This window comes from Serinus canaria, chromosome 18 (assembly GCF_022539315.1).
Source record: "Serinus canaria isolate serCan28SL12 chromosome 18, serCan2020, whole genome shotgun sequence".
NCBI lineage: Eukaryota > Metazoa > Chordata > Aves > Passeriformes > Fringillidae > Serinus > Serinus canaria.
In genome coordinates this window covers 2,434,177-2,457,446 of record NC_066331.1, presented here as the reverse complement: position 1 = coordinate 2,457,446, position 23,270 = coordinate 2,434,177, and the positions used below count along the sequence as shown (strand labels likewise).

Here is a 23,270-nt window from a genome sequence, read left to right as displayed (position 1 = left end):
TACACTCTGGGCTTGTCAGTAAAACTGGATTTTCAACTGCTTTTAAAGGCACTGACAAATTAATGCTAAAATAGAGAAGCCTGGTAAAATTTAACATAAATATTTGTATAAATACTTATAAAATATTTTAAAAGAGCAAAACTGGAGCAGAAGTGATGGAATATGAAGATTTTTTTTTTTTAGGTCTTTTAAGAGAACTCACAATTTCAACCTCAGGAAGTTGAGCTGTGTGGGATGAGGTGAGGCAGGCAGGGCACTCTTTAGGAAACTGGGATTCTGAGCAAACCCAGGTACCTTGGGAAGTGACTCTCTGTGACTGCACAGTCCCTTCCCAGAGAACAGAGATCCTGGGGGCAAACACAGCCCTGCTCACCCCCCTGTCCCTGTGTAGTGAGCACCTGGCAGATGCAGGCAGGATCTGTGTTCTGGGCAGGCAGCACAGCACATCCTGCTCTCCAGGTGGGCTCAAGGCACATCTTCAGCCAGCTGAGAGCAGGGAATTGGCTCAGAAAGCCCCACAGCCCCACAGCACAGCATGTTCCCTTCCTTTAACCAGCAACTCTCGTGGTGTTCACACTCTGCCACACTCCCTCTTGTCACTGGAGAAATGACAAATCTATTAAAAAGCAAGGAGCTGCCTAGCTCTGGCTGCAAACCATCCACCTTGCTGATCAAACCTCGGCCTGTCTGTGCCTCTTCTCCCAAGGGAACAGTGGATTACAGATCAGGAGCTGCTATCAGCACCAGGCTGCCAGAGGGAGGCCAGGAGGGCTGCTTCACACACAGCAGGAACACTTCCTTGCTTTGCTAAGGGCTCTAGTACATTTTGTCACGCTTTCAGCCAGGAAAGAGCTGTCTGGTTTGAATTTTGCAGAGCCAGAAGCCACTTCCTGACTGGTTGATGGGTGGAGATGCACACAGAGGTAAATATCAGGACTCCTGAAGGAGCCAGGCTCCAGGGAGAGCTCATCTCACACACACAGACACCACAAGGCAGGAGCCCCCTGGAGATTTCCCTTCAGACCAGCTGGGATCTCTGCCTGGAGGTGAAGTCACCCTGCAAGCCACAGAGGAGACAACAGGAAAACTGTCTGTCCCCTCTCTGATTGCACAAAGTCACAGGGTTCAGCTCACTGAGTGCAAAGCAGAACTCAAACTCCCATAAAGTCAGAAAAACCATCACTGGATTCAGGAGCCTGTGGGAAGCCCCAGGGAGAGTGTCCTGGACTGCCAAGCAAATGTTTTCTATTTACCATCTCTATGGCAGCTGTCTTTGTTCAGTGGGCAGTTTTTCTTATCTCTTCCACAACTGGAGGGACACCTGCTGATAAGAGGCCATTGGATGTCACTGCCTGACTGATAAGAACTGCAGCATCCCATTGGGAGATGCTCTCCCAGAGGGAGGAGCCAAGCATTCCTACCTGGATAGAATCTGGAGATCCTGGAACACCAGCACGGCTTCTCCACTGGATTTCCCAGAGGAACAGCAGCTGCCCCTGCCCCTTCAGAGGCAGAGTGCACCCTGCTCCAGGATCCCTGCTCCAGCAGAACCAGCCCTGGCACTGCAGGAGGGCTGAGCCACAATTCCAGTGGCACTGCTGCCAGCCCCCTGACCCACAGGGTGTCAGGCTGTGCTCTGCCTCTGCCAGGGCTGGTTTGGGTCACTGCAGTGCTCATTTTATCCTTTTATTTTCTTCCCTATTAAAGAACTGTTATTCCCTGCTCCCATATTTTTTTTCCTGAGAGCTCCTTAATTTAAAATTTATAGCAATTCAAAAAAAGGGGGGTTTACACTTTCCATTTCAGGGGAGGCTCCTGCCTTCCTTAGCAAACACCTGGCTTTTGAAACCAAGACAGAGAGGCCAATGACCACCAACTGATGGGATGCCCATGGTTCTGGAGGAGGAGGATGGATGCTTTGCAGCAGCATGGAGCAGTGGGGCAGTGATGGATCGCTTGGCTGAGTTACCCTGGGTGCAGGTTCCATCCCTGTTACCCCTTGGGCACCCACAATGTAGGAAAAACTAACTCCAGGTGCTGAGACTCAGAAATGCAACAGCAGAACGCTGCCAAGGTGAGGAGCTCAGTCCTTCTTAGCATCAACCCAGACAGAGGCAGCTTTGCTTCAGACATAAGAAATATTGATTTTCCCAGCAGGAATTTCCAGTTCCCAGCTAAGTGCACAGTCCTGGTGCTATAATGAAACATCTGCTGCTTTCCCCATCCTATTTGCCTGGTTCTAGCCCCCCACACTGCCTGCTGCTGTTTGCAGGGATCAGCCCTACCTGCTCTGATTTCCAAGGTAACACCACAGTCCTTATCCCCACTCCGGCCTCTGAAGGCTCATTCAATTGTTTTTTAGGTCTACAACTACCAACCTTGCTTTGCATGTTGATGGATGACCAGAAAAAAGAAGAAATGAAAAAAATCCATAGTTAACCAGCTAAAACTTCCTGCTTTTTCTTAATTAAAGCTGAGGGGAAGTGGCTTGTTCCCACTGAGTGATGCCTCAGCTAAAGGAAGCAAATCTGTGAGTGGGGAGGGCAGGGCTGTAGCTGGCTCTTCCCAGTCTGGAGGGGATTTTTTCCAAAGAAAAATGTGGCACTGGCATTTCCCAGCCTGGAACAAGGAAAAGGAGGACGGGATGAGGCTGAGCTTGGCCTAAGGCTCAGTTACAGCCATACCCAGGGCCTCAGAGAGCAGGAATCTGCTGGATTCCAGCAAAAACACAATTCAGCTGCTCACACACTTCTGGAAATGCCCAGGAAGATGAGGCCCAGCAGTTGCTGGAAAGTCTAAGCCTGGAGAAGCAAAGCCAAGCTGGAAAAGCCCCCAGTCTTGCTGCAGACCCTGGAACAGCCCCTCCCTGGCTGCTGCACAGCTTGGGAGAAGCCACCAGGGACCAGAGTGAGGAGGAGGCAGGGAAGAAGGCATCCATCAGCCCTACCCACAAGGTGTGAGTCACTGTGCAGCTCGTGTAGCTCAGCAAGGAAAAATACCCAGCCCAGGAGCCCCTGAGAGCACAGCCCAGCTCTGCCAACTGACGGCCAGCACAGCCAGACCTGGCTGCTGGAGCAGGCACAGGCACCAAGAGCTTGGGTTCATTCAAGCTCTCACAGCATTCAGCCAAAATCCATTTCAGAGGCTGGCTTGCTATCCCAACAGACTTTTGGGTCATTCTTCTTCCAGCCAAGATGGTTTAGAAGGGGATGAAAAAATAGAATAAAACTACCTAAGTGCTAGCATGATGAGCAGGTGTTACAGGGCCCTCTGATCCCTTCAGAGCTCAGCCACAGACCAAGCTGCACATCCAGCCTGAGTCGTTCAGAGCAGCCTCACAGCAAGAGCAGGGCACTGCCCACCACCCCTGCAGCAACCCCCTGTGCTCTCCCCATGTCCCAAGGCAGGATACTGCTGTGGCCACCACCTTCCTGCTGCAGAGACAGCACAGGGGGTGCTGGCAGCTGTGAATGCACACAGGGGCTGGCAGCATGGCAGGATTCCCTCCATGCAGCTGCAGCAGCCCAGGCACAGCCTGTGTCAGCTGGGGGCAGAGCGTGAGCACAGGCTTAAGCAATTAACAAAGCTTCTTTCTAGGATTTTAGCTCCTCATGGGCCTAAGCCTGTAAGGTGCTCGTGGGTGCATGCTGAGCATCCTCAGCTCCTGCCACGGGCACCAGTAAAGGTGCCTGGTGTTCCCAGGAGCTCTGAGGATGTGGCTGTCTGCACACAGACCACACTGCCATGGAGCAGCCAAGGCTCCAAGGTCCGGAAAAAACAGAGCAGGGATGGAAGTGGAGCTGAAAGCCAAGGGCTTTCACTGACCACCAGGAGCTTCCCTTCCTGCTGCTAACAGGTCCTGGACTTGCAAAGCACTGCAAGTGCTCAGCCCCCCTGGCTGCTCCTAGTGTGAGTGGTGCACACTCTGTAACAGCATTCGCTGTGTTTTGACTGATCTTCCCACCTGAGGAACTGGGAGTGCTGTGCAGAGCCTGCTGCACTCCCACGGAGCAGCTGAAGCACAGCTGCAGGCAGTTGTTTTCTCAAAGCACAGCTTCTCCTCCTCTGCACCCCCGCGCACAACTCCACCGAGTATTACTCAGTACAGAATCTGGCCTGGAGTATTTCCCTTGGCAGGGCTCCCCAGCCAAATTTACCCTGCAAGACACAGCACCAGGGAAAATACCCTCTTCCTCTGGTGTAGTAAGTGCTGCCAGGCCCTCGGCATTGAATATCCCCAAATTCTCCTCCCTTTACCCCTGGAATCCTCCTTAGGTTGTGGGCGTTGAGGAAAGCTAACTACAATTCAAACAGCAACTTGCTGGCTGTACTTGTCACTGGAAATTCAGTTAATTCCATCCAGCAGGATAAGCCACACTCAGGAGAGGTGGGTGGGAGAAAAGCTAGCTTAACACACTGCTTTTTAAAATCTGCCATGCCAGCTACACTACAACTGGCCATGCTTTGAATGAATGCTACAGGAAAAGCCCACCAAATGCTGCACAAAATTACACATTACACCCAAAAAACGTGGGCATGCATCATCCCACTCCTTCTACTGCTTCTGGCCACAAATACACTCATGTCTGAGAAACTGGAAGGAGGCAGAGAACAGGCGGTAATACACCCTCCGAATGTAGACATCAGCTGAAAGCACTGGGAACACACACTGGACCGACTGGAGCAGATCTACACTGAGTGGCCTGGCACTGCAGATGATGGGCTTTGCCCTAAGAACGGACGCGGCTTTGAGGGACTTTAAAAAAAAACAATGGAAAAGGGAGAAAACGTGTCAGGGCAACCTATCAGCTGAGATAAGCTACAAAAGATAAATAACATTAGAGTCCTATTTTCTCCATCACTTCAGCACACGCTGCCCCTCCAGGCTGTCCCCCGAGCCAGCTGGGATCCAGGGCGCTCTGCAACAGGTCACGGCTCCAACCTCCCGGGGAGGGGCTGTCCTCCCTCGGCCCCCACCTGCCCAGAGGTGCCCGGGGAGCGGTGGCCGAGCAAGATGCTGTGACCGGGCATCACCCCAAGCACCGCCAGCGCTGCCCTGGGCATCGCATCGCCCCGCCCGGAGCGGCCCCAGCGCCGCTGAGCCCTCACCTTTTTGAGGAAGGCCATCCGCGGGCGGTAGCGCTGTCCCTGGTCGAGCCGTGTGACGGTCATGTTGGCGGTGGCGGTGGCCGTGCGGAGCGGAGCGCGGAGCGGCCCCGGCCCGGCGCACCTGGCTGCGGACACCGCCACCCGCCGGGGGCGGCGCCACCGCCGCGCGCCGCAGCCAATCAGCACCCGCCGTCCCGCCCTCATTTGCATGAAGGCGGGGGCGACCGCTTGGGGGCGCTCGTGGGAGGGCGCGGAGGGGCTGGAATGGAATGGAATGGAATGGAATGGAATGGAATGGAATGGAATGGAATGGAATGGAATGGAATGGAATGGAATTGGAATGGGAACGGGAACGGAATGGAACAGCCAGGTTCTTGGGTCTGGGTTTGGAGCAGGCACAGAAAGGGATGGAGGCTGATGTCCATGAAGGGTGATGTGGTGCCCAGGGCAGGGGTGATCCGTGGTCACAGCATCCTGCTGGGCCACAGCTCCCCAGGGCGTGGAGGGTCCAAGGAATGACAGCCCCATCCCCCAGAGTTTTGGGTCATGACCTGTTGCAGATCCCTGTAGACCCCAGCTGGCTCCAGGGGTCAGGCTTGTGGGGGAAGCATGTGCTGAAGTGATGGAGAAAATAAAGGCATAAGATCATTCTGGAATCTGTGAAGTCACGTTAAAGAAGCTAAGGCCAAGGAGCTGTGGCTGAGAGTTGTGTGTGTGTGAGGGTTGAGCAGTGCTTTGGGCACATGCCCCTTGAATGCCACCAGCCTCAGACAGCTCAGCTGTGGATGCAGGAGCCAGATGAGCGGTTTGAGGAGTTGGTGGCTTCTTCACACAGGGAAATTGTGATGAAGAGTGACCAGAGGAAGACTATGTGGATAGAGCTCTTCCTCACAGGGGAACTGTTTCATACCATAGGGTGGGGGGGAACAGTACCCAACTGGCAGTGCTGGAAACCAAGAGCTCCAGCAAGATTTTGTCTGGTTCCTCCAGAAAGTGCCAGAGTTTCCTCTGCTGCCCTCAGCTCAGCTGCCAGCACAGCTGGGCAGGAGGAGAGGCTGAGTCCTCACTCACACAGAACCTGATTGCACTAGGGCTCAGATGATGCCTTCCCAGGAATTCTTGCCAGCCAAAAAGCACTACCCTTTACGTGAGTACCTCCTGCACACCCCAGAGAACACCCACACAGGAGTGTGTGCTCACACCTGTGTGTGCCCAGAGTGCCACCTGTACACATCCTGAGTGGGCACTCACGCCTCTCTCTCCATGAGCTGATCCCACCCAACACTGTACAGGAACAGATTGCACAGGCACATTTGTACCCCCAGCCATGTGTGCCTCACACACTTCACATCCGTGTTGCCATGTCACACGGGGAGCACTCACACCCCACACGTGTGCAGCTGTTTCTCAGGGCGATGCCTTCCCCACCAGGGTGTTTGTGACTGCTCAGGATTTAGGATCTGTGGTTCTCACACTTGAAGGGAGCAGGCTGGCTCTGAGCTGGAGCAGAGCTTTTCCCATGAACAGTAATGCCCTGAAGGCACAGGCTGCTTTCCCAATTGCTTTGCTGTTCTGTGGAAGTGTTTTATCTTTAGCTCTGCTCTTTCATAGCACCCAGACAAGCCAGTGCTTTGGAAAGCCTTTCCCCTGTGTCTGCTCAGCCCTTCCCATGTGGAATTCCCCTGTAAGTCACAGCAGCTGCTGATCAGACACTGCTCCATGCAGATGATGAGCAACCTGTCATTCCACACTGGTACCCAAGTTATCCTGCCCCATGCTTCAAGGCATCAGCTGATGGCCAAAAGGAGCAGGAGAGGAGTTCCTCATGTTTGCAGTGTCTCATAATTCAGGGTCTGAAGTGCTGTTTTGTTCTGCCAAACCAAGCTCAGATCCTGGTGCCCCTCTGAAAGGCCAAGGGTGACAAACTCAGTAGCACAGATGGTCCTGGAGGCAAATGGGAGGAGAAAGGGAGTTCACAGGGGAGTTAAGAAGCAAGAGAAAGGACAGCAAAGGCATGCAGGCATTTTGATGATGCTAGTGAACTAGAGTGCTTCCATCTTGTAGAGAGACCGACAGTGGCAGGAGTACATGCAAGGAATTCTTTGGGAGATAATATCACAGTAAGGAGCACATAAAAAGATGTAGCTCATTTTCTTGTTTGATAGGCAAAGTAGGAAAATTTGTCATAGTCTACAATGACTCCTCTAAACCATTTGCAGTTTAAAACCAAACTTGGTCTCGTACCCAAGTGGTGGTAAAAGGACTTAGAAATACTCCAGGTGTGGTGCTAACACTGGCCTAAGTAAAGGATCAACTACCAACAACTTCCAATGTCCCACAAACTTAAAGGAATAAAAATGGTCATTTCATCCCAAATGCTGACTTTACCAGTTCCACTGAGGAATATAAGAGACACATTTGAAATCCGGGTCTTCAAGTGAGTTCAAAAATAAAATGGTCTTGCAGGAGATCCTGGAAAAATAGCCTTGAGAAGCTCACACTGAGGTGTGAGCTCTTCAGCCTTGCTGAGCTCCAAAGATTCTGATAATTTTAAATCCTTCCGATCCCCCAAACACCCCCTCACAGGTCAGGTGTGGGTTTTTTCTATTTCTAGTCTTCTCTGACAAGCTATGATGAAGCTTATGGATATTCCTCTATTATAAAGCTACTTTGTGTAATTTCCACAAGATGTCCAAGGTAAATTCAACTTTATTAACATCTGTGAGTGACCCACAGCACCAAACACACATGAACTGAGATTTCACCTGTGCCCAGGTGAACCACCCCAGCAGTTAATGCTCTTGGGCAGATCTGCCACATGAAGCACGAGGCATTTAAATCAGATTATAGAGGCTTGTCTAGGGCAGACACTCCTGGAGGCGCCTCTAATCACGGAACCCACACTTGTGGAAAGCAAAGACTTCTCCAGTCCTTGACACAGCCTGGCTGGCTGTGATCCTTTACTTAGGCCAGTGAATTTTTTGGTCAAGAAAACAAGGGAATTGAACAGCAGGAAGAGTGGTGGAGAGCACCAGCAACAGCCATGCAGGTTCCCTCCAGATTCCTGACCCCCCACCTTCACCCTGGCCTTTCTGCCCCCAGATAATGCAGAAAGACATTCCCTGGGGAGTCACCTTAACCTCCTGTTTTGGATGGTAAATGCAGTGGTATTTATATAGCTGCAAGTTTCCATGGGTGTTCTACCCCACACAGAGAGTGAATGAGGCTATAGTGGAAATACACTTGTGGTCATCACATCACATCACATCACATCACATCACATCACATCACATCACATCACATCACAGGGCAACGCTGAGTGTCCATGGGCTCTCCAGAGCACACAGATCCCTGCCAGCCTCTCACACAGAGCGTGTCCAGGCTGGGGAAAAGTCTGCTGAAAGCTTTTATCCCTCTGGTCTCTTTGTGCAGCCCCACAAGCTGTGATTGCTCTCAACAGACCCGCTCTCAATTGTCCAGAGTTGCTCTTGTGGAAAGCACTGCCGAGGGAATCCCCCCTTGTCTTTAAAAGGTCACATTTCCTACGTGGTTGCCCCTTTTTCACACATCAGAAAGTTGAATCATCCAACACAAAAGGCATGTGATGAGTAAGCCACCTTTCTATGTGAGGAAGCTGGGGACGCCCTGAGGGGAAGGAAGGGGTAACAGTAAGTGAAGCAAGTGGGGGCTCGGTTTTAGCACGCAGTTCCTTCCAGGAAGATTTCAAAGCAGTTTGCCAAAAAAAAAAAAAAAAAAAAGAAAAAAAGTGTGAAATGTGGCATAGAGAGAGGTGTGACTTAAGCTCAGCTCTGCCAGCAAGGCAATGGTTAAAGGAATATCTCCAGAGTCCATTGTCCTGCCTGGTGGGGCACAAGCACTCAAAATGAGAAGTTTCCTTAGCAGCCTCATGGGAAGAGCTGAGTACAAACGGGCAGCATTTGTTTCCTGCCATTCCTGGGCTTTCCAGGAAAGCTAAGGAAAGCAGTGGCAAAGAGGAAGGAAAAAAGCCAAGCTGAGAAGGACCTTATGCACCCTGCCTTAGAGATGAAGCCTGGCTGTGGGGTGGGAGGATGCAGCTGGCCTCACAGCTGAGCTGGGTGGTGCTGAGCCCTCTCCAGGGAACACCGACATGAAGGGCAGGAACAGCCCCTGCACAGGGCAGGAACAGCCCCTGCACAGGGCAGCACGCTGAGAGCGAGCCAGGCTGCTGGGCCAGCACATGGGAATGAGCTTTGGAGAGCTCCCCAGGGAAGAGGAGAGACACGGGGAGGTCAAGGACTCCCCAGCATTTAACTGACCCAAACTCAGGAGTTCTCTGCAGCTAGGGAGGTGAGATGAGGGTTGAGTCAAATATCTTGAAACTTCATTTTAAAACTGAGACCAGAGCTCAGGAATGACTGGCTTCCACATCTGTACCAAGAGCACCAGGATGTGCTCCTTGTATTAATTTTATACCACATCCTGTTCTCCGATGAGAAATGGTTTTGGTTTTTTTTCTGGTAAGGTCCTGTGAAATCATTCCCATGCAGTTTATCTCTGTGTGGGACCAACCTAAGGTGAGAACACAGATGCCCATTTCGGAACACTGATACCCATTTCAGATTTTGAAGGTCCTTCCAGTTGATGCCAAGTGACATTTCCTTGTTCTAAACTCAGTTCACAATTTTCACATTTATTTCTTCCTTTCTAAGTTATGGTTAATGTTGGGGAAAGAAGCAAAAAAAAATTGAGGTGATAACTCACTAGATATCAAAGAGTAGGAGATGCAAGGAGAGACAATGTTTAATGCAATCTTTGCACTACGGTGGTGTAACTGATGGTAGTTAAAGTTAATTTATTAAACAAATGACTAAAAGAACAGCTGTGCTTAGGGCTGGGTTGAATGAAGTGTGGGATTTTCAGTCCTTAGGGTTTTCAGTCCTTGCAGGTCCCTCAGCCCATGAGCTGTTCTACCCCTCACATGCAGTTACCATTGAAAATAAGTCTTTGCTCCTTTAACTCAGTGTCACATAAAGAGTCCCACTCTCTTTTGCTCGCTGTGCCTCGGGACAGGTCGGCCCCAGGCTGCAGGGCTGCAGAACCGGGGAGCTCTTCTCAGCCAGGCAGAGAGGAAGGACGTGCCGATTTTTCCAAGTGTTTTAACAAAACGACTCTCTTTCTGCAGCGAGAACAAAACCTGCTTAGCTGGCAAGCACCATCCTGCCCCCCTGACCCAGGGCTGACCTCCCCGGGCCGCCTGCCCGGCAGCTTCCCTGCAGCCACGGGGCCGGCTGAGCCTGAGGCTCCTTTCCATGGAATCCAGATTTGTTAAAATTCAAAGGGACCTCCTAAAATCATCCAGCCCGACCCCCCTGCCTGGACAGGGTCATCCAGGAACAGGTCCAGGTGTGTTTGGAACATCTCCTGAGAGGGAAACTCCACAATCTCCCTGGGCAGCTATTCCAAGGATCTGCCCCCTCCATGGAAAGAAGTCCTTCCTCATGTTGAGGTGGAACTTCTCGTGTTTTAGTTTATGGCCATTGCTCCTCATCCTGTCACTGGGTACCACTGAAGAGTCTGGGACCATCATCTTAGCACTCACCTAGGAGATATTGATATGCATTAATGAGATCTCATCTCAGTCTTCTCTCCTAAACATACCCATGAGAAACCAGGGACAGGGACAGGAATAGGAGTGGCTGTGTCAGTTCCTGTGTCCAGTTCTGGGCCCCTCAGTTCAGGAAGAAGATTGAAGGGCTGGAGCATGAAAGAAATGGAGAAATGAAGGGGCTGGAGCACCAGGAGCTGCTGAGGGAACTCTGGGGGCTCAGCCTGGAGAAAAGAAGGTTCAGGGGGGACCTCCCCACTCTGTAACCCCTGAGAGGAGGGTACAGCCATCTGGGGATCAGGCTCTGCTCCAGGGAACAAGGGACAGGACACAAGGGAACAACCTGAAGCTGCTCCAGGGGTGGTTGGGGTTGGATATTATGGAAAATTTCTTCCTAGAAAGGGTAATTAGACATTGCAATGGACTGCCCAGAGATGTGGTGGAGACACCCTGGAGGTTCTCAAGGAAAGACTGGATATGGCAATTGGAGCCATGGTCCAGTTGACAAAGAGGTGATTAGTCACAGATTGGGCTGTATGATCTCTGAAGAGATCTTTTCCATCCTAATTGATTCTGTGTTTCTATGATTTAGTCTCTTCTGCCTGTCTGCAGTGAGAAGGCTGGTGGACATGGCCTCAAGATGAGACATGGGAGCTTCAGATTAGATTAGGGAAAAAAAATAAAATGACTGTTAGGGTGGTCTGGCATTGGAAGGGGCTGCCCAGGAAGGTGGTGGAGTCACCATCCCTGAAGGTGTTCAAGAAACATCTGGACCTGGTGTGGGTGATGTGGTTTTATGGATGCTGGGTGGATGGTTGGACTTGGTCTTAAAGATCTCTTCCAAACCTTTATGACTTCATGAAGTCATTCTTCACCTTAACTTTATTTCCCATTACAAAGCACTTTAAAATTATGATCATATGCATCTATAAATCTTTAACTCCATTACACTGTTCCTGAATGTTCTTTCACTGTGTTTCCTCGTGAGCAGCCAGGAGGTAGTACAGAAAGGATTCAGAAATACTCCAGAAAGGTACAGCCTGGATCTCCTCCAGGAACGGTGCTGAAAAATCGCAATTTCAAGCTCAAGTTCAAAGCGACTCAGGGGATTTCTTGAGGAAAAGCAGAATACCACAAGTAAATTGGCAGTCTGGTTAAAAAGCACGCTGCCTGCCAGAGACCAAGGAGGGTTCGGACAAGGCTGTGAGGCACCTGGGGGACAGCCGGGGTGGGCTGTGCAGGGCCGGGGGGGAGGGGGGGGGCGGGCCTGGCGGCTCCCGGAGCTCCCGGCCGCTGACCCGCCGCCCTCCGCTCCCGCCATTTCCTGTGAGGGGCCGGGGAGGGGGCGGAGCCCGCGCTGTGGGCGGGGCACGCGCTCGTCACGCGCCGGGCGTGGCGGGGCGCGCAGGCGCGGTGCGGGACGCGCGCGGCGCTGGGCGGCGGGCGGGCGCTCCCCTCGCTGGCAGCGCTCGCTAAGATGGCGGATTTCCTGCCGTCCCGCTCCGCGCTGTCCGGCTGCTTCCCCGGCTGCCTCCTCACCAGCGGCGAGGCCGAGCAGCAGCGCAAGTCCAAGGAGATCGACAAGTGCCTCAACCGCGAAAAGACCTACGTGAAGCGCCTCGTCAAGATCCTGCTGCTGGGCGCGGGCGAGAGCGGCAAGTCCACCTTCCTCAAGCAGATGCGGATCATCCACGGGCAGGACTGGGACCGCGCGGCCCGCGAGGAGTTCCGCGCCACCATCTACAGCAACGTGATCAAGGGTGGGTGAGGGCGGCGGGCACGGGCCGCCCTGCGAGCGCCGGGCCCGGCCGGGCCGGGGCGGGGAGAGGTGGCTCGGGCGGGTCCCGCGGGCCGGGGGAGCCGCGGGGCCGCCGCCGCCTCCTCCCGCGCTGTCCCGGCGCCTTATCCTTCCCCCGGGGCCGGCGCGCAGCCCCTCCGCGCCCGCGGGGTTGTCACCGCGCCGCCCGGGTGCGGCCCGCGGGGCGGCTCCGGCGCCCGGCCCCGGGAGCAGCGGTTTGAGCCCGGGAGGTGCCGGGCTCTGCCTTTGGGTGCTGCGCTGGAGCGAGGCCAGAGAAGGGCAGCAGAGCTGGGGAAGGGGCTGGAGCACAAGGGGCAGCTGGGGGGGCTCAGCCTAAAGAACAGGACGCTCAGGGGTGATCTTATCGCTCTCTACAACCATTGAAAGGACGTTGTAGCCAGGTGGGGGTCGGGCTCTGCTCCCAGGGAACCCGAGATAGCATGAGGGGACAGTGTTAAGCTGCACCAGAGAAGCTTTATGCTGGACATTAGGAAGAATTTCTTCACTTCAGAACGAGAATGGGCTGCCCAGGGAGGTGGTGGAGTCACTGTCGCTGGAGGTGTTTAAGAATGGACGTGGCACTTAATGGCAAGTCCGGTTGACAAGGTGGTATTCGGTCATAGGTTGAATGGTTGAACTGAATGATCTCAGAGGTTTTTTCCAATCTAATTGATTCCCTGATTCTGTGATTTCCTGGTAATGCGAGTACAGTAATGAGCGGTAATGGATGGGGGGAAGATGCACCTGGAAGTGCGTGAGGAGGAGCCCAGCCCTGTGCTTTCAGCATTTCGCTGCAGTGGAAGAATCGCTGCCGTTGTGTTGGAAACTCGGCTGACACATCAATTAACTGCAACCCGCAGGCAGAGCCTCTCTCATAGATGCTTTGCCAAAACCTCCACACATGGTTTAGGGGAGTAGTGGACGCTTGATTTCACTGCTGTCATCCTGACTTCATTGGTCATCCTCACTCATTTTCTCTCTTATCTAAATTGCTCCTTGGATTTTCAGTTTGGACTGTGTAATAGTTGGACAAAATCTTAATGTGGTTTCTCAAAACAGCAAAGTGTTGCCAGACTCAGTCCCTGAAAATCCAGCAATTCTCAAGGAGAGTTGTTTTACAAACCTGCTGATGAATCAAGACTGGAAAAACTATTGATAGCAGTAGAAGGCAGTAGAAATCACACATGTATCTCTACCAGGTTAAAGTTTGCATGTATCTCAACCAGGTTAAAGTTTATTGTCAAAGCTACTTGGTAATCTGTGAAGGTATACACGTAGGAACTGCACAGCTGTCTGGGAGGCTGTTTTCATGCTGTCACAGATGGATTTGACAGATACTGCCTTTGACAGATACCTGCCTATGACAGAGAGAAAAACCATGGAAAGGGAGTGAACCTTGACAAGACACCTTGGCACTGAATGAGTGTGTTACTGAACAGTCATTTGTTGCCACATCTTAATTTCCTTATATCTCTTCCCATGCCTTTATAGTTGCTTATTATTTCTGGAATTTTCTGTTTTTTCATCAGTAAATTTAGTACTAGAAATCATTTATCTGCATTTACCTTTTTAATATAAGCACAGTAGGTTTATATCCTTCAGAAGGACTTTAGAAAGAAGTTTAAAATACTCTTTTTCTTCTAGAGAATATTTACCAAAACAGCCACAGAAGTGCAGGAAAGCCTTTAGGTGATATAATTCCTTTGTACTTAGGCTATAGAAACATACTTTAAGTGAGTGAAATTATTTTAGTACATGTTTTAGTCTCTCTGAAAATATTAAAGGCAATCATAGAAATACTGACAGTGATAGAGATTCTTTGTATAATTTGATATAACTGGATACCAAGCTGATAAGAACACAAAACCTAGAGATCCTTAAAGCAAGAAATGAAGTGTTTTAACATATTTTTAAATAAAAGTTTTAAGTGTACTTTTTACTCAAGCCAAATGAAAGAGTTTTGTAGCACAGGTTGGATAAAGTTGGTAATTAAAAGGAACACTTTTTCAGGAATTGAATTTGCACTGTGGGGATAATCCTGTTGATGGTAGTGATGTTCTTGAGATAGCAAATCTGGGGTTTGCTATTACCTGTCAGTGTAATGGTTTGGGTCAGTTTTTTGGACACTTCCTGGTTCCCTATTGGGTGGATGTTCCTATTGAGCTTTGTGCAGAGTAGGTGCATTGTTCCTCTGTGCAGATCCGTGGGCTGGTGAAACAGGAGATGCTGAGAAACTGCTCACGGTGCCCTTCCTTGTCATTGCAGGTGTGCGAGTCCTCGTGGATGCCAGAGAGAAGCTGCACATCCCTTGGGGGGATCCTGCCAACCAGAGCAACGGTGACAAGGTGATGGCTTTCGACACGCGCGCGGTCACCGTGGTGCAGGGCATGGTGGAGACCGGCGTGTTTTTGGACTACCTGCCTGCCATCCGAGCCCTGTGGGCAGACAGTGGCATCCAGCACGCCTACGACAGGCGCAGGGAGTTCCAGCTGGTAAGATTTGCCTTTCAGTGTCTTTAAGTGCCCGTGTGTGATTTTGTTCCTGCCTTGCTTCTCTGTGAAACGCCGACCCAGCCGCTTCCGTACGCCTTTTTGAGTGGTTGGCTGTTACTCTGTGGTGTTGCACACAGCTGCATTTAGCTACTTCCCCCCCTTTTTTTAATAATAATAAAAGAGATTCTGATGTAATCATCCTCATTTCATATGTGGGAAAGCTGAGGTATTGAGGGCTTTTAAGTTTTGTTACAAAGCTGGTACCCACACGGTATTTTTACCATATGATTATTACCACCCTTTTATTAGCTGGTGCATCAACTTAAAAAACCAAACCAAGCAAAAAAAAATGGTTTGTCAAAAAGAGACAGCCTTAATAGTGGTGTGATTTTTAAAGAAAAGATATGCATGGGTTAATGAGAAGAATTTAGAAACCACTCCCTTCCCTATTCCAGTTTGAGCAATCTAGCAAACATTCCCTCTGTATACTTCCTGTTTAATTTTGAATGTCTGTGTTAATACTCATGTAATGAGATTTTTGTTACATTGAAGTTCTCAGCTTCACTGTAACTAAATGGAATGGAAATATAATGGAATACACAATTTTATTTTAGTGGGGTAGAGATGGAGTACACTAGTGGGGTTGGAAAGGAAAAAGAAACCTCTTGATTCTTGAGCAGCAGCTCGAACTGTCTGTGACAGCTGAACTCCTTTTGCTCCATTCCCATGCAAATGCTGCAAAAAGAAATGAAAAATTTTGATTAAATTTGACATAGGGTTTTCTGGGGGTGGGGGTTGAGAACCTTAAAATAGATTAAATCTGTTCTTGTAGGTCTCTCAAACATAAGTGGCTTTGTGTTTTTATGTCTTAAAAATAACCTTTCTCTTAGTGTGAATCCAAACAATAGCTCATGATGTCTCCTGTTGAGCTATTATGAATGATTGTGTAATCATAGCCTGACTTAAAGAGGTTGTGTAAATATTCTATAAATATGTATTGCCCTGATCATGGAATGTCTTCTGGAGATTGCAGAATGGGCAGGTGCTGCAGTGGCCTATCACCTGCCCAGCCCTGGGCTGAGCTCTGTAAATGAGTTCCTAAGGAGACCTGTTGCTCCTTGAGTTTCACCTTCAAGTGATCATAAAAGAGTAATTGCTCTTCTGTGGTCAGATTCTGGTGCAGATGTGATTTCTGCTGGTGCAGTTGCTGTGCTGGAGGGATCTGCTTAAAATCTGTTCAATAGGACAGTTTTGTCTCCCATTAAACATGTTTAGTGACTTGAGGCTGTGTAGCAAAGGGAAGGGAGCAATTACTGTTCTGTCATCTTGGGGCCCTGGGAAGTGGGTTCTTTCCATAACTGCAACATGTGCAGAGTTTCACTTTGAGTGGCTTGTGAAGAGGGTAGTGAAGAATTTGTTCTTCTGAACCTTACAGAAAGAAAGCTGTTGCTTTCTTTTGTAAACCCTTAAATCTGTGTAATTATCTGCAAATATATATATTTATCATGTTGTGCTTTAGGTAAAACTCAGGAATATTTTTTAGGTGATCTTAATAGTAGTCCTAATAATTTCTGAAAGCAAGGTAACCGCTTTATTTATTCTTATATTACTTTATTTCCTAAATCCTTTCAAAGTCTCAGCTGGACATATTTATGCCAAGTTATAAACATGAAAGAAAGAAAAAAAGGCAGATGAATGATGTCATTGTGTTGAGTGCAGGCACTGTGATCTGTGCTGGCCAAGCATGAAGTCTCAGTTTTACCCCAGTAAGCTTCAGCTTAACTTCTGCCAGAGCTCCATGTGGGCAGCAGAGCAGAGGGAATCTCATGGAGCAGTGTGGATTCTTGCTGTACCTGCTCCAGGCTTTGCAGGAGAGTGCTCAGAGAGTTCCTGTGCTGTGACAGGAGAGGGGGACACAAATGGTTAAGGAGGGAGTGACAGGCATGTCCCTGTCAGGAGATAGAGCAGGGGGAAGTTGGGAGAGACACAGACAGTTCAGGCGTGTCAAGTACTGACTCTTGAAGTGAAGGCTCCAGACTAAAAATTTTAACACTGTAGAATGGAGAAAAAGAGGAAAATACTGTTCTGCTTCCAGTTTAGCTGCTTGTGGCAAAAAAATATGATGAGAGTTAGCAGCAGTAGAGGGAAAAGTGACACAAAAGTAGTGTAAAGCTCTGGGGATGATGTGGTAGAGGAGCATTATTGGGCTGTATCTGCTCTAACTACTTTTCCGACTGTTGAGTGAGTTTAACTTTTCACTGGACTGAAAAACATGGCTTATGCTAAGAGAGCACAGGCAAAAACAGTAGGAAAGTGTTTGCCATGGCAATAGGACACTCTGGGACAGAGGTAGAGGTGAGCAAATGGAAAATGGAGCAGTGATGGGTAAGGAGTGAAAAATGTCAAAATTTACATGTAAATTGTGGAGGAAAAGCAGCAAGAATGTGTAGTGTAGAAGCCATTTGTAGCTTGGGCAGGTAGGAAGTACAGAGAAAAGGGTTTGAAATTGAAGTTTCTGCAAGAATTTATGTTGAAGTTGAAACTTCAATATATATGTATGTTTGTGAGGGCTTGTTAAGCTGCTCTTGCTTTTTTGTTTTTCTCCAGGATCTTTTACTGATGATGTTGTGAGCCTAAGGAAACAATGAGATCTTTTTATAGCAGCAAAAAAAAAAAAAAAAAAAAAGAACTTGGTTGTATTTTAATGGAATTAGGAATCAGCATTTCCATGTCTAGTTCACTGGAGTGTCCTTCCTCATTTTGTTAACTCAAGTGGTCATGGGAAAGCCAATATGATTTATTTTCCTTGGTATAAAAATAGGGGCCTTCTGGCCACTAGCAGCAGCATTTATGAAAATTCATTAGGTCATGCTTGTGTAGTGCTTTAAAACTGGAAAGAGCTAATTACAGCTTGGTGCAATATGTGCCACTTCAGTGCTTCCCAGGTGGTTGATGTTATAATCCCTCACATTTTATTACAAACCAGACTCATTCAGGTGCTTGTTCCGCTAGCGCAGGTAGCTGCAGACTGGCCTGGCTCTGTAGCTGAGGCAGTTCTGTAACTCACACTGGAGATTCTGGTCATCCTCAGGCTTCCTCTCCTCCACCCACCGGGCTTGTTTCTCTTCTGACCTCTCACAGTTGAGTTACAGATTTAGTCTGAATCAGCCCAACACCTGACACTTCATTAACATTTCACGTTTCCCCTCAGTGCTTGGTTTCCGGTTAAAAAATCTGAAGTGGCTTGGATAAACACAGCCATTCTGTCAGTTCTGCAGTGTGCAAGCTGGCTTACCTGGGCATTTCCTAGCTGTTCTGTGTGTGCTGCTGAGCTGTTCGGTGTGGCTGTAAAGGTTTGCTGTTCTCCTGGAGCTTTGCTCCAGGACACTGGCAGCTGAGCAGCCTTTGGTGCTGTGGAAGAACACTGAGCAGGGCCCTTGTGAGTAAGAGTAGCCTTGTGCTTCCCTCTCATGTCAGTCATTTGTTGAACTTGCTGTGAGAGCTGTTAAGAGAGAAGCATTTTGAAGTATTCTCCAGGAGTCTCATTGTTCTCTGAGAATGGAAGAGTGTGATGAGAGCCGAGTTGCTCAGATGCTTGATAAGCTTTGAATGTGTTCAGGGTTTGTTCTTGTTGAAGATAACTTTTGGGTGGGTTTTGATCTTTGCCACCAGCAATTGTTGATCTTCAAACAGATACTTATTGCCCTACTTGCAGTTTAAGTGAATGTTGTTGGGTATTTTAAAGCCAGAAAGCTGCAGAGATGTGAGATGACACTTTATTTTTGTCCATATTTGCATAGAACTGCAGGCACAGGTGATACAATAAGGATTATAGGATATGCACTCACCTCTGGATCAGAACTTTTTCTGTGACATTGTGACATAATCTGATCTAGCACTTGTGTCTGTAAGTGCTAGATCAGATTATAGAAGAGAGGAAAAGGTGTGTTCTGCTTGAAGTTACACTGATAGCTTTGCAGCAGCTTCTGTGTAGCATTTTTCTTATTCAGACAAGTATTTTTGGCAAGTATTGGTCAGTTTACTGGGAGATTGTATTGTATTTTGTCTTATTGTCCTTGGGCTTTTCAGGGTTCTGTCTGAATATTAGTGGGGCTGTTGTACACACAAGAAAATAATTTAAACTCTCTTGAAAGGATGAGTCCTCAGATGGACACTGCAGAATATTAGGTAAGTTTATTGTTCTTTCAACACATCCTGAAATGTGCCTGATCATAGAGCCTGATCCAGCAGAGGACAGTTGTGTATGAAGCCAGGCTAAGTTGCCAGATGTTGAGGTTTTCCCCATTTGGAGGGTGGATTCCCATCTTATGGGACAGCTGTGAGGTCAGTGCACCAAGTCCCTCTGAAGTCACAAGTGTGGAGCCTGGAAAAGGTGTCTTACCTGTCATTCATGGAAGCATCTACGTTGTGTTTGACAGTGGCTTTCAGAAGCCTTTCAGCAGCTTCTGCAATGTTTTCTCCCAGTGTTCATCTCTTTAACCTCCCCACATCCCTACTTAGGAAGCAGGCATGGCTTTCCCCTTGGGTCTCCCCTTGGATCTGGGATTGGGTATTCAGTGCTCCCACCCTGCTTGAAGGATGCAGGAGTTGCTTCTGTTGGGACATGAGTGCATAAACTGTTGGGAGGAGGTTTCTGAGACCTACAGGAGAATCTTCACTACAGACATGAGATCCAGCATTTCTCTAAACATTGACTATTTGGGCACTTAATCACATAATACAGAGTTTATTGAAATGTGGTGTTGCAATTACACTGACTGTTGCTTCAATTTCTGTTTGGAAACCCAAAAGGCTGGTGCTTTATATATGTTGAAGTATGAACAGTTTTTTCCCCTTTCTCTAAGCAGTACTCTGCCAAACATCAGATCACAGGATGGCCTGTACAGTGAGCGTGACTCCTTAAAGCCCTTGGAAAAGGCTGCTTGCCATCTCATGGTCTTCAGGTGAAAAGGATTTATCAATGATTGTTGCTATAACTATGGAAAGAAAAGTGTTATACAAATTTCTACTTTAAAATGAGCTGTTCATATCCTCCAAAGAGACTTGGATTTTTTGAAGATTTGCTGTTTTTCCAGCCCCAATGACAAGATAATGCTGGTTTTGAGTTGGTATTAGTAAGACTCCTTATAGGGATTAACTCTTAGAGTCCAGCAGTAGAGGGTTGAGTGTCCTTTCTCCAGATTTGTGACCAAAAACCCTTCAGAGTATGCCAGTGCTTTGGTGGTGGGGATTGACTGTAATATTTCACTCAAGCTGAGAGATCTTCAGGTGAATTATACTAACTTAACACAAAGTGCCATTTTTTATCCTTTTCCACATTGGGATTAGGATTTCTGTTTCAGCCTCAGAGCTGAAATGCTGTTTCTGGGACTGCCGTCTCCCTTTCCACCACTCTTCCTTTCATGCCTTTTTTTATTAGCAGCAAAGTATTGAAGTGTTTGGAGAGTGGACTGGTCTTTATTGCCAGTTGGTGCTGGTCTGGTTTTAATGGAGAACCTCTTTGCCATATTTTTTTTTCCAGAATGTTGCTATATTTCTTTTTTTAATTTTTTTTTTATTTTTTGTTGCTATTAAGCACAAATGTCGTTCTGGACGTGAGAGGTCTTTCAGCAGGAGCTGTCTTGATGTAGACATGTTGTGCCAGACTGAAGCAGGATGAGTTGTCTTCCAAGCAGGAATGCCTGTGGAGTCCTATGTGCTACACTTGGCTCGTGCAATCCTATGTTTTCTGCATGGTTTCAGTGCAATCTCTGAGGATGCAATTCCTAATTCAAATACACAATCCAGATACTGACTAACGTGGTCTAGTGGAAGCAGGACCATGGCAGCAGGTTGGAACAGGGGGATCTTTAAGGGCCATTCCAACCCAAACCATTCCGGGGTTCTGTGATCTGTTTATGGGAAACCTCTGCTTTTAAATGCACACTTGTACAATGCAGTGTGGGAGCAGAGGGATGTGTTGTTATACATGTGCCATCTCCAACAAGCTGTGTCCTGTTGATAGTCATGTGCCTTAGTTTCCTAAACATTTTGTTGCAGAAGACTAGAAGGTGACCTACTTCTTGCAAAAGAAGGGAATTCTGTAACCAAGCCGTGGTTAAATAAATATAAAATACAAGTGCCCTTCTGAATATGAATATTCACATCTTGAGCGTGTGAACCTCTTCTCAGCAGGTTGTTTGGAATCTTTGCAAATGTGTTAAAGGAGCTTTTGCTGCTTCTGCTGTGCAGTGTAAATTGAGCCCTTGGTGCAGACATTTATTGCAAGCTCATTTCCGTGCTCTCTACTCACCTGCAAGGTGTTGCATGTTGGTACCTGCAGAGCTGTCTCATTACAACCTTTGGAATTTACACAGCAGGGGCTGCACCCGTTCTGGGTCCATGCAGAAATGCTTTCCTGAACACAAACCCTGCACAGTCCCTGGGCTCGTGGCTGTCAGCAAATCCATGTGGGATAAATGCAGTGTCATCTTCCATGCCTGTGTTCTGCACCTGAGGCAAGGAGCAGAGAGAGATCTTTTCATGTGTAAATATGGAATCCTTCAGGACTGAGCTGCCATGCCAGAGGCAGTGTTGATTTGTGCTGCTGTTCCCTAATTTGAGTTTACTGTGACAAGGCTTCAGCCTTAGAGGCTGGTGAAGTCTGCTCTCACCTAGGTTGTACTGGGTGACTGTTTTGGCTCTTTATTGTCCCAGATTTCAGTTCATGGTGATATCTTTTGATATTTTTTGGGTTCAGGCTGCACCTCTTAAGAGAACTAGCAAAGTTGTAGTAAACTTCAGCTTGTGGTGGCTGAGGAAGTTGCTTAAGAAAATGTGAGAAAACCAAGTGCAGCTGACCTCACTCACTGCGTCAGAAAAGCAAGAGAATAACTGTAGTTGTGGGAAAGCAAGATAATCTCTGTGCCAGCATTGTGTCTGCTGGCACTTTCCTTTGCTAAGGATCTGAATTACCAAATTCAGTTGAGAAGTTTGAGGGTGCAGAACCTGCCCTTTAACAGAATAACAAGCTGTATACTCACCGTGCTGATGGAGCTGCCTGATATCAAGTGGTATCTTGTATTACTCTGGAATATGAAGCCTTTATTTATATCTTAAAGGTGAATAAATGAGTCATAGAACGTGAAATTAGTTAACTTGGCAGCCTTAAACTATAAATAAAATGTGTTTTATTGAAATAAAAATCTGAATAATCCCAGAGACTAACACTTATATTTTATCCCAGAGTTGCCTGATGAGTTGAATTTAAATAATGATAAAGAAAATGTTTAAGAGTACATCAGCAGCTAAAAAAGTCCTAAATTACTTCCTGTATCTTTTTAACTTGCATGTCTGCATTAACAAGAAACTACAGGTAATAGAGCAGGAAAAGTTGAAGAATTTTGAATACAGAAAACAGCCTGAATTATCATCACAGTAACTGACAACAGCTGCTTCAGAAAAGAAAATTTCTGAGCAGTGATAGGGAGTGAGCTGCCTTTTACAGCACTCAGGTCACTGTACCATGTTGCACACCTCTCCATCATAGTAATTAAATTTTTTTTCTGCCTTAAATTTCTTTTCCTTCAGAGTCTCCTCAGTTAACAAATGAAATATCATTCTCCTCTTCAGAGACCTAACCAAGGAACTGAAAAGATCTCAAATTCTTTTCATGGCTCGAGGGTACAGGAATATTTAATACCCATGAGTTTCTGTTTCTTTTTACTTTGTTTAAAGATGCTGGGGAAATGATTTTAGGCAATATGCTGGGATCTCTGCAGCCAGCCTGGGAGCACTTCTCTCTTTGGGCACATGATAATATTTTATCACCCACTGGTGACCTAATCAAGAGGATGCAGAATTTCCAGGGGTGGAAACAGTGCACTGGTGCCATTTGTATTTCAAAATATCTACACAAAATTGTGGGGGGAAAAAAAAGTAATGGAGGGTGATTACTGAAATTTTACAAGTAAGGGGTACTGGGACTCTTAATTGGTTTCAGTAGCAAAGTTATATAGTTGCTCTAATAATTGATTTCTGTTTCTTTCTAGTTCATAGTATGAAATTTTACAGGTGACATGAAATGCCTCTTGCTGCTGTTTAGGCAGTCTTGTGTACTTCACTGTTACTTTGAGCTCTTTTAGACACAACTGTTAGTATTTAAAAACACCAATATTCAGCTAATGATACAGGTAGATCTTTCACTAGACCCAGTAAATTATCACAGGATCTTGTCAGCCTGGAATAAGAGCTGGTTTATGAGTGCATCACTGGCTGCAAACAG

General features: G+C 47.9%; 2 protein-coding genes across 3 annotated transcripts in view; one reads left to right on the top strand and one right to left on the bottom strand.

Moving 5' to 3' along the window:
* RGS9 (regulator of G protein signaling 9) overlaps nt 1–5,236 on the bottom strand; it is a 28,816-nt gene extending 23,580 nt beyond the window's left edge. For both annotated transcript variants that reach the window (XM_009094316.4, XM_018918878.3), the window contains exon 1: nt 5,110–5,236. In XM_009094316.4, the coding sequence (XP_009092564.2) occupies nt 5,110–5,172 (63 nt within the window). In that variant the 5' untranslated portion in view covers nt 5,173–5,236. The remainder of the gene's footprint in view (nt 1–5,109) is intronic.
* Nucleotides 5,237–12,101: 6,865 nt separating this feature from the next.
* GNA13 (G protein subunit alpha 13) overlaps nt 12,102–23,270 on the top strand; it is a 29,589-nt gene continuing 18,420 nt past the window's right edge. The window contains exons 1-2 of the mRNA XM_030232652.2: nt 12,102–12,456; nt 14,760–14,986. Of these exons, the coding sequence (XP_030088512.1) occupies nt 12,174–12,456; nt 14,760–14,986 (510 nt within the window). The 5' untranslated portion in view covers nt 12,102–12,173. The remainder of the gene's footprint in view (nt 12,457–14,759; nt 14,987–23,270) is intronic.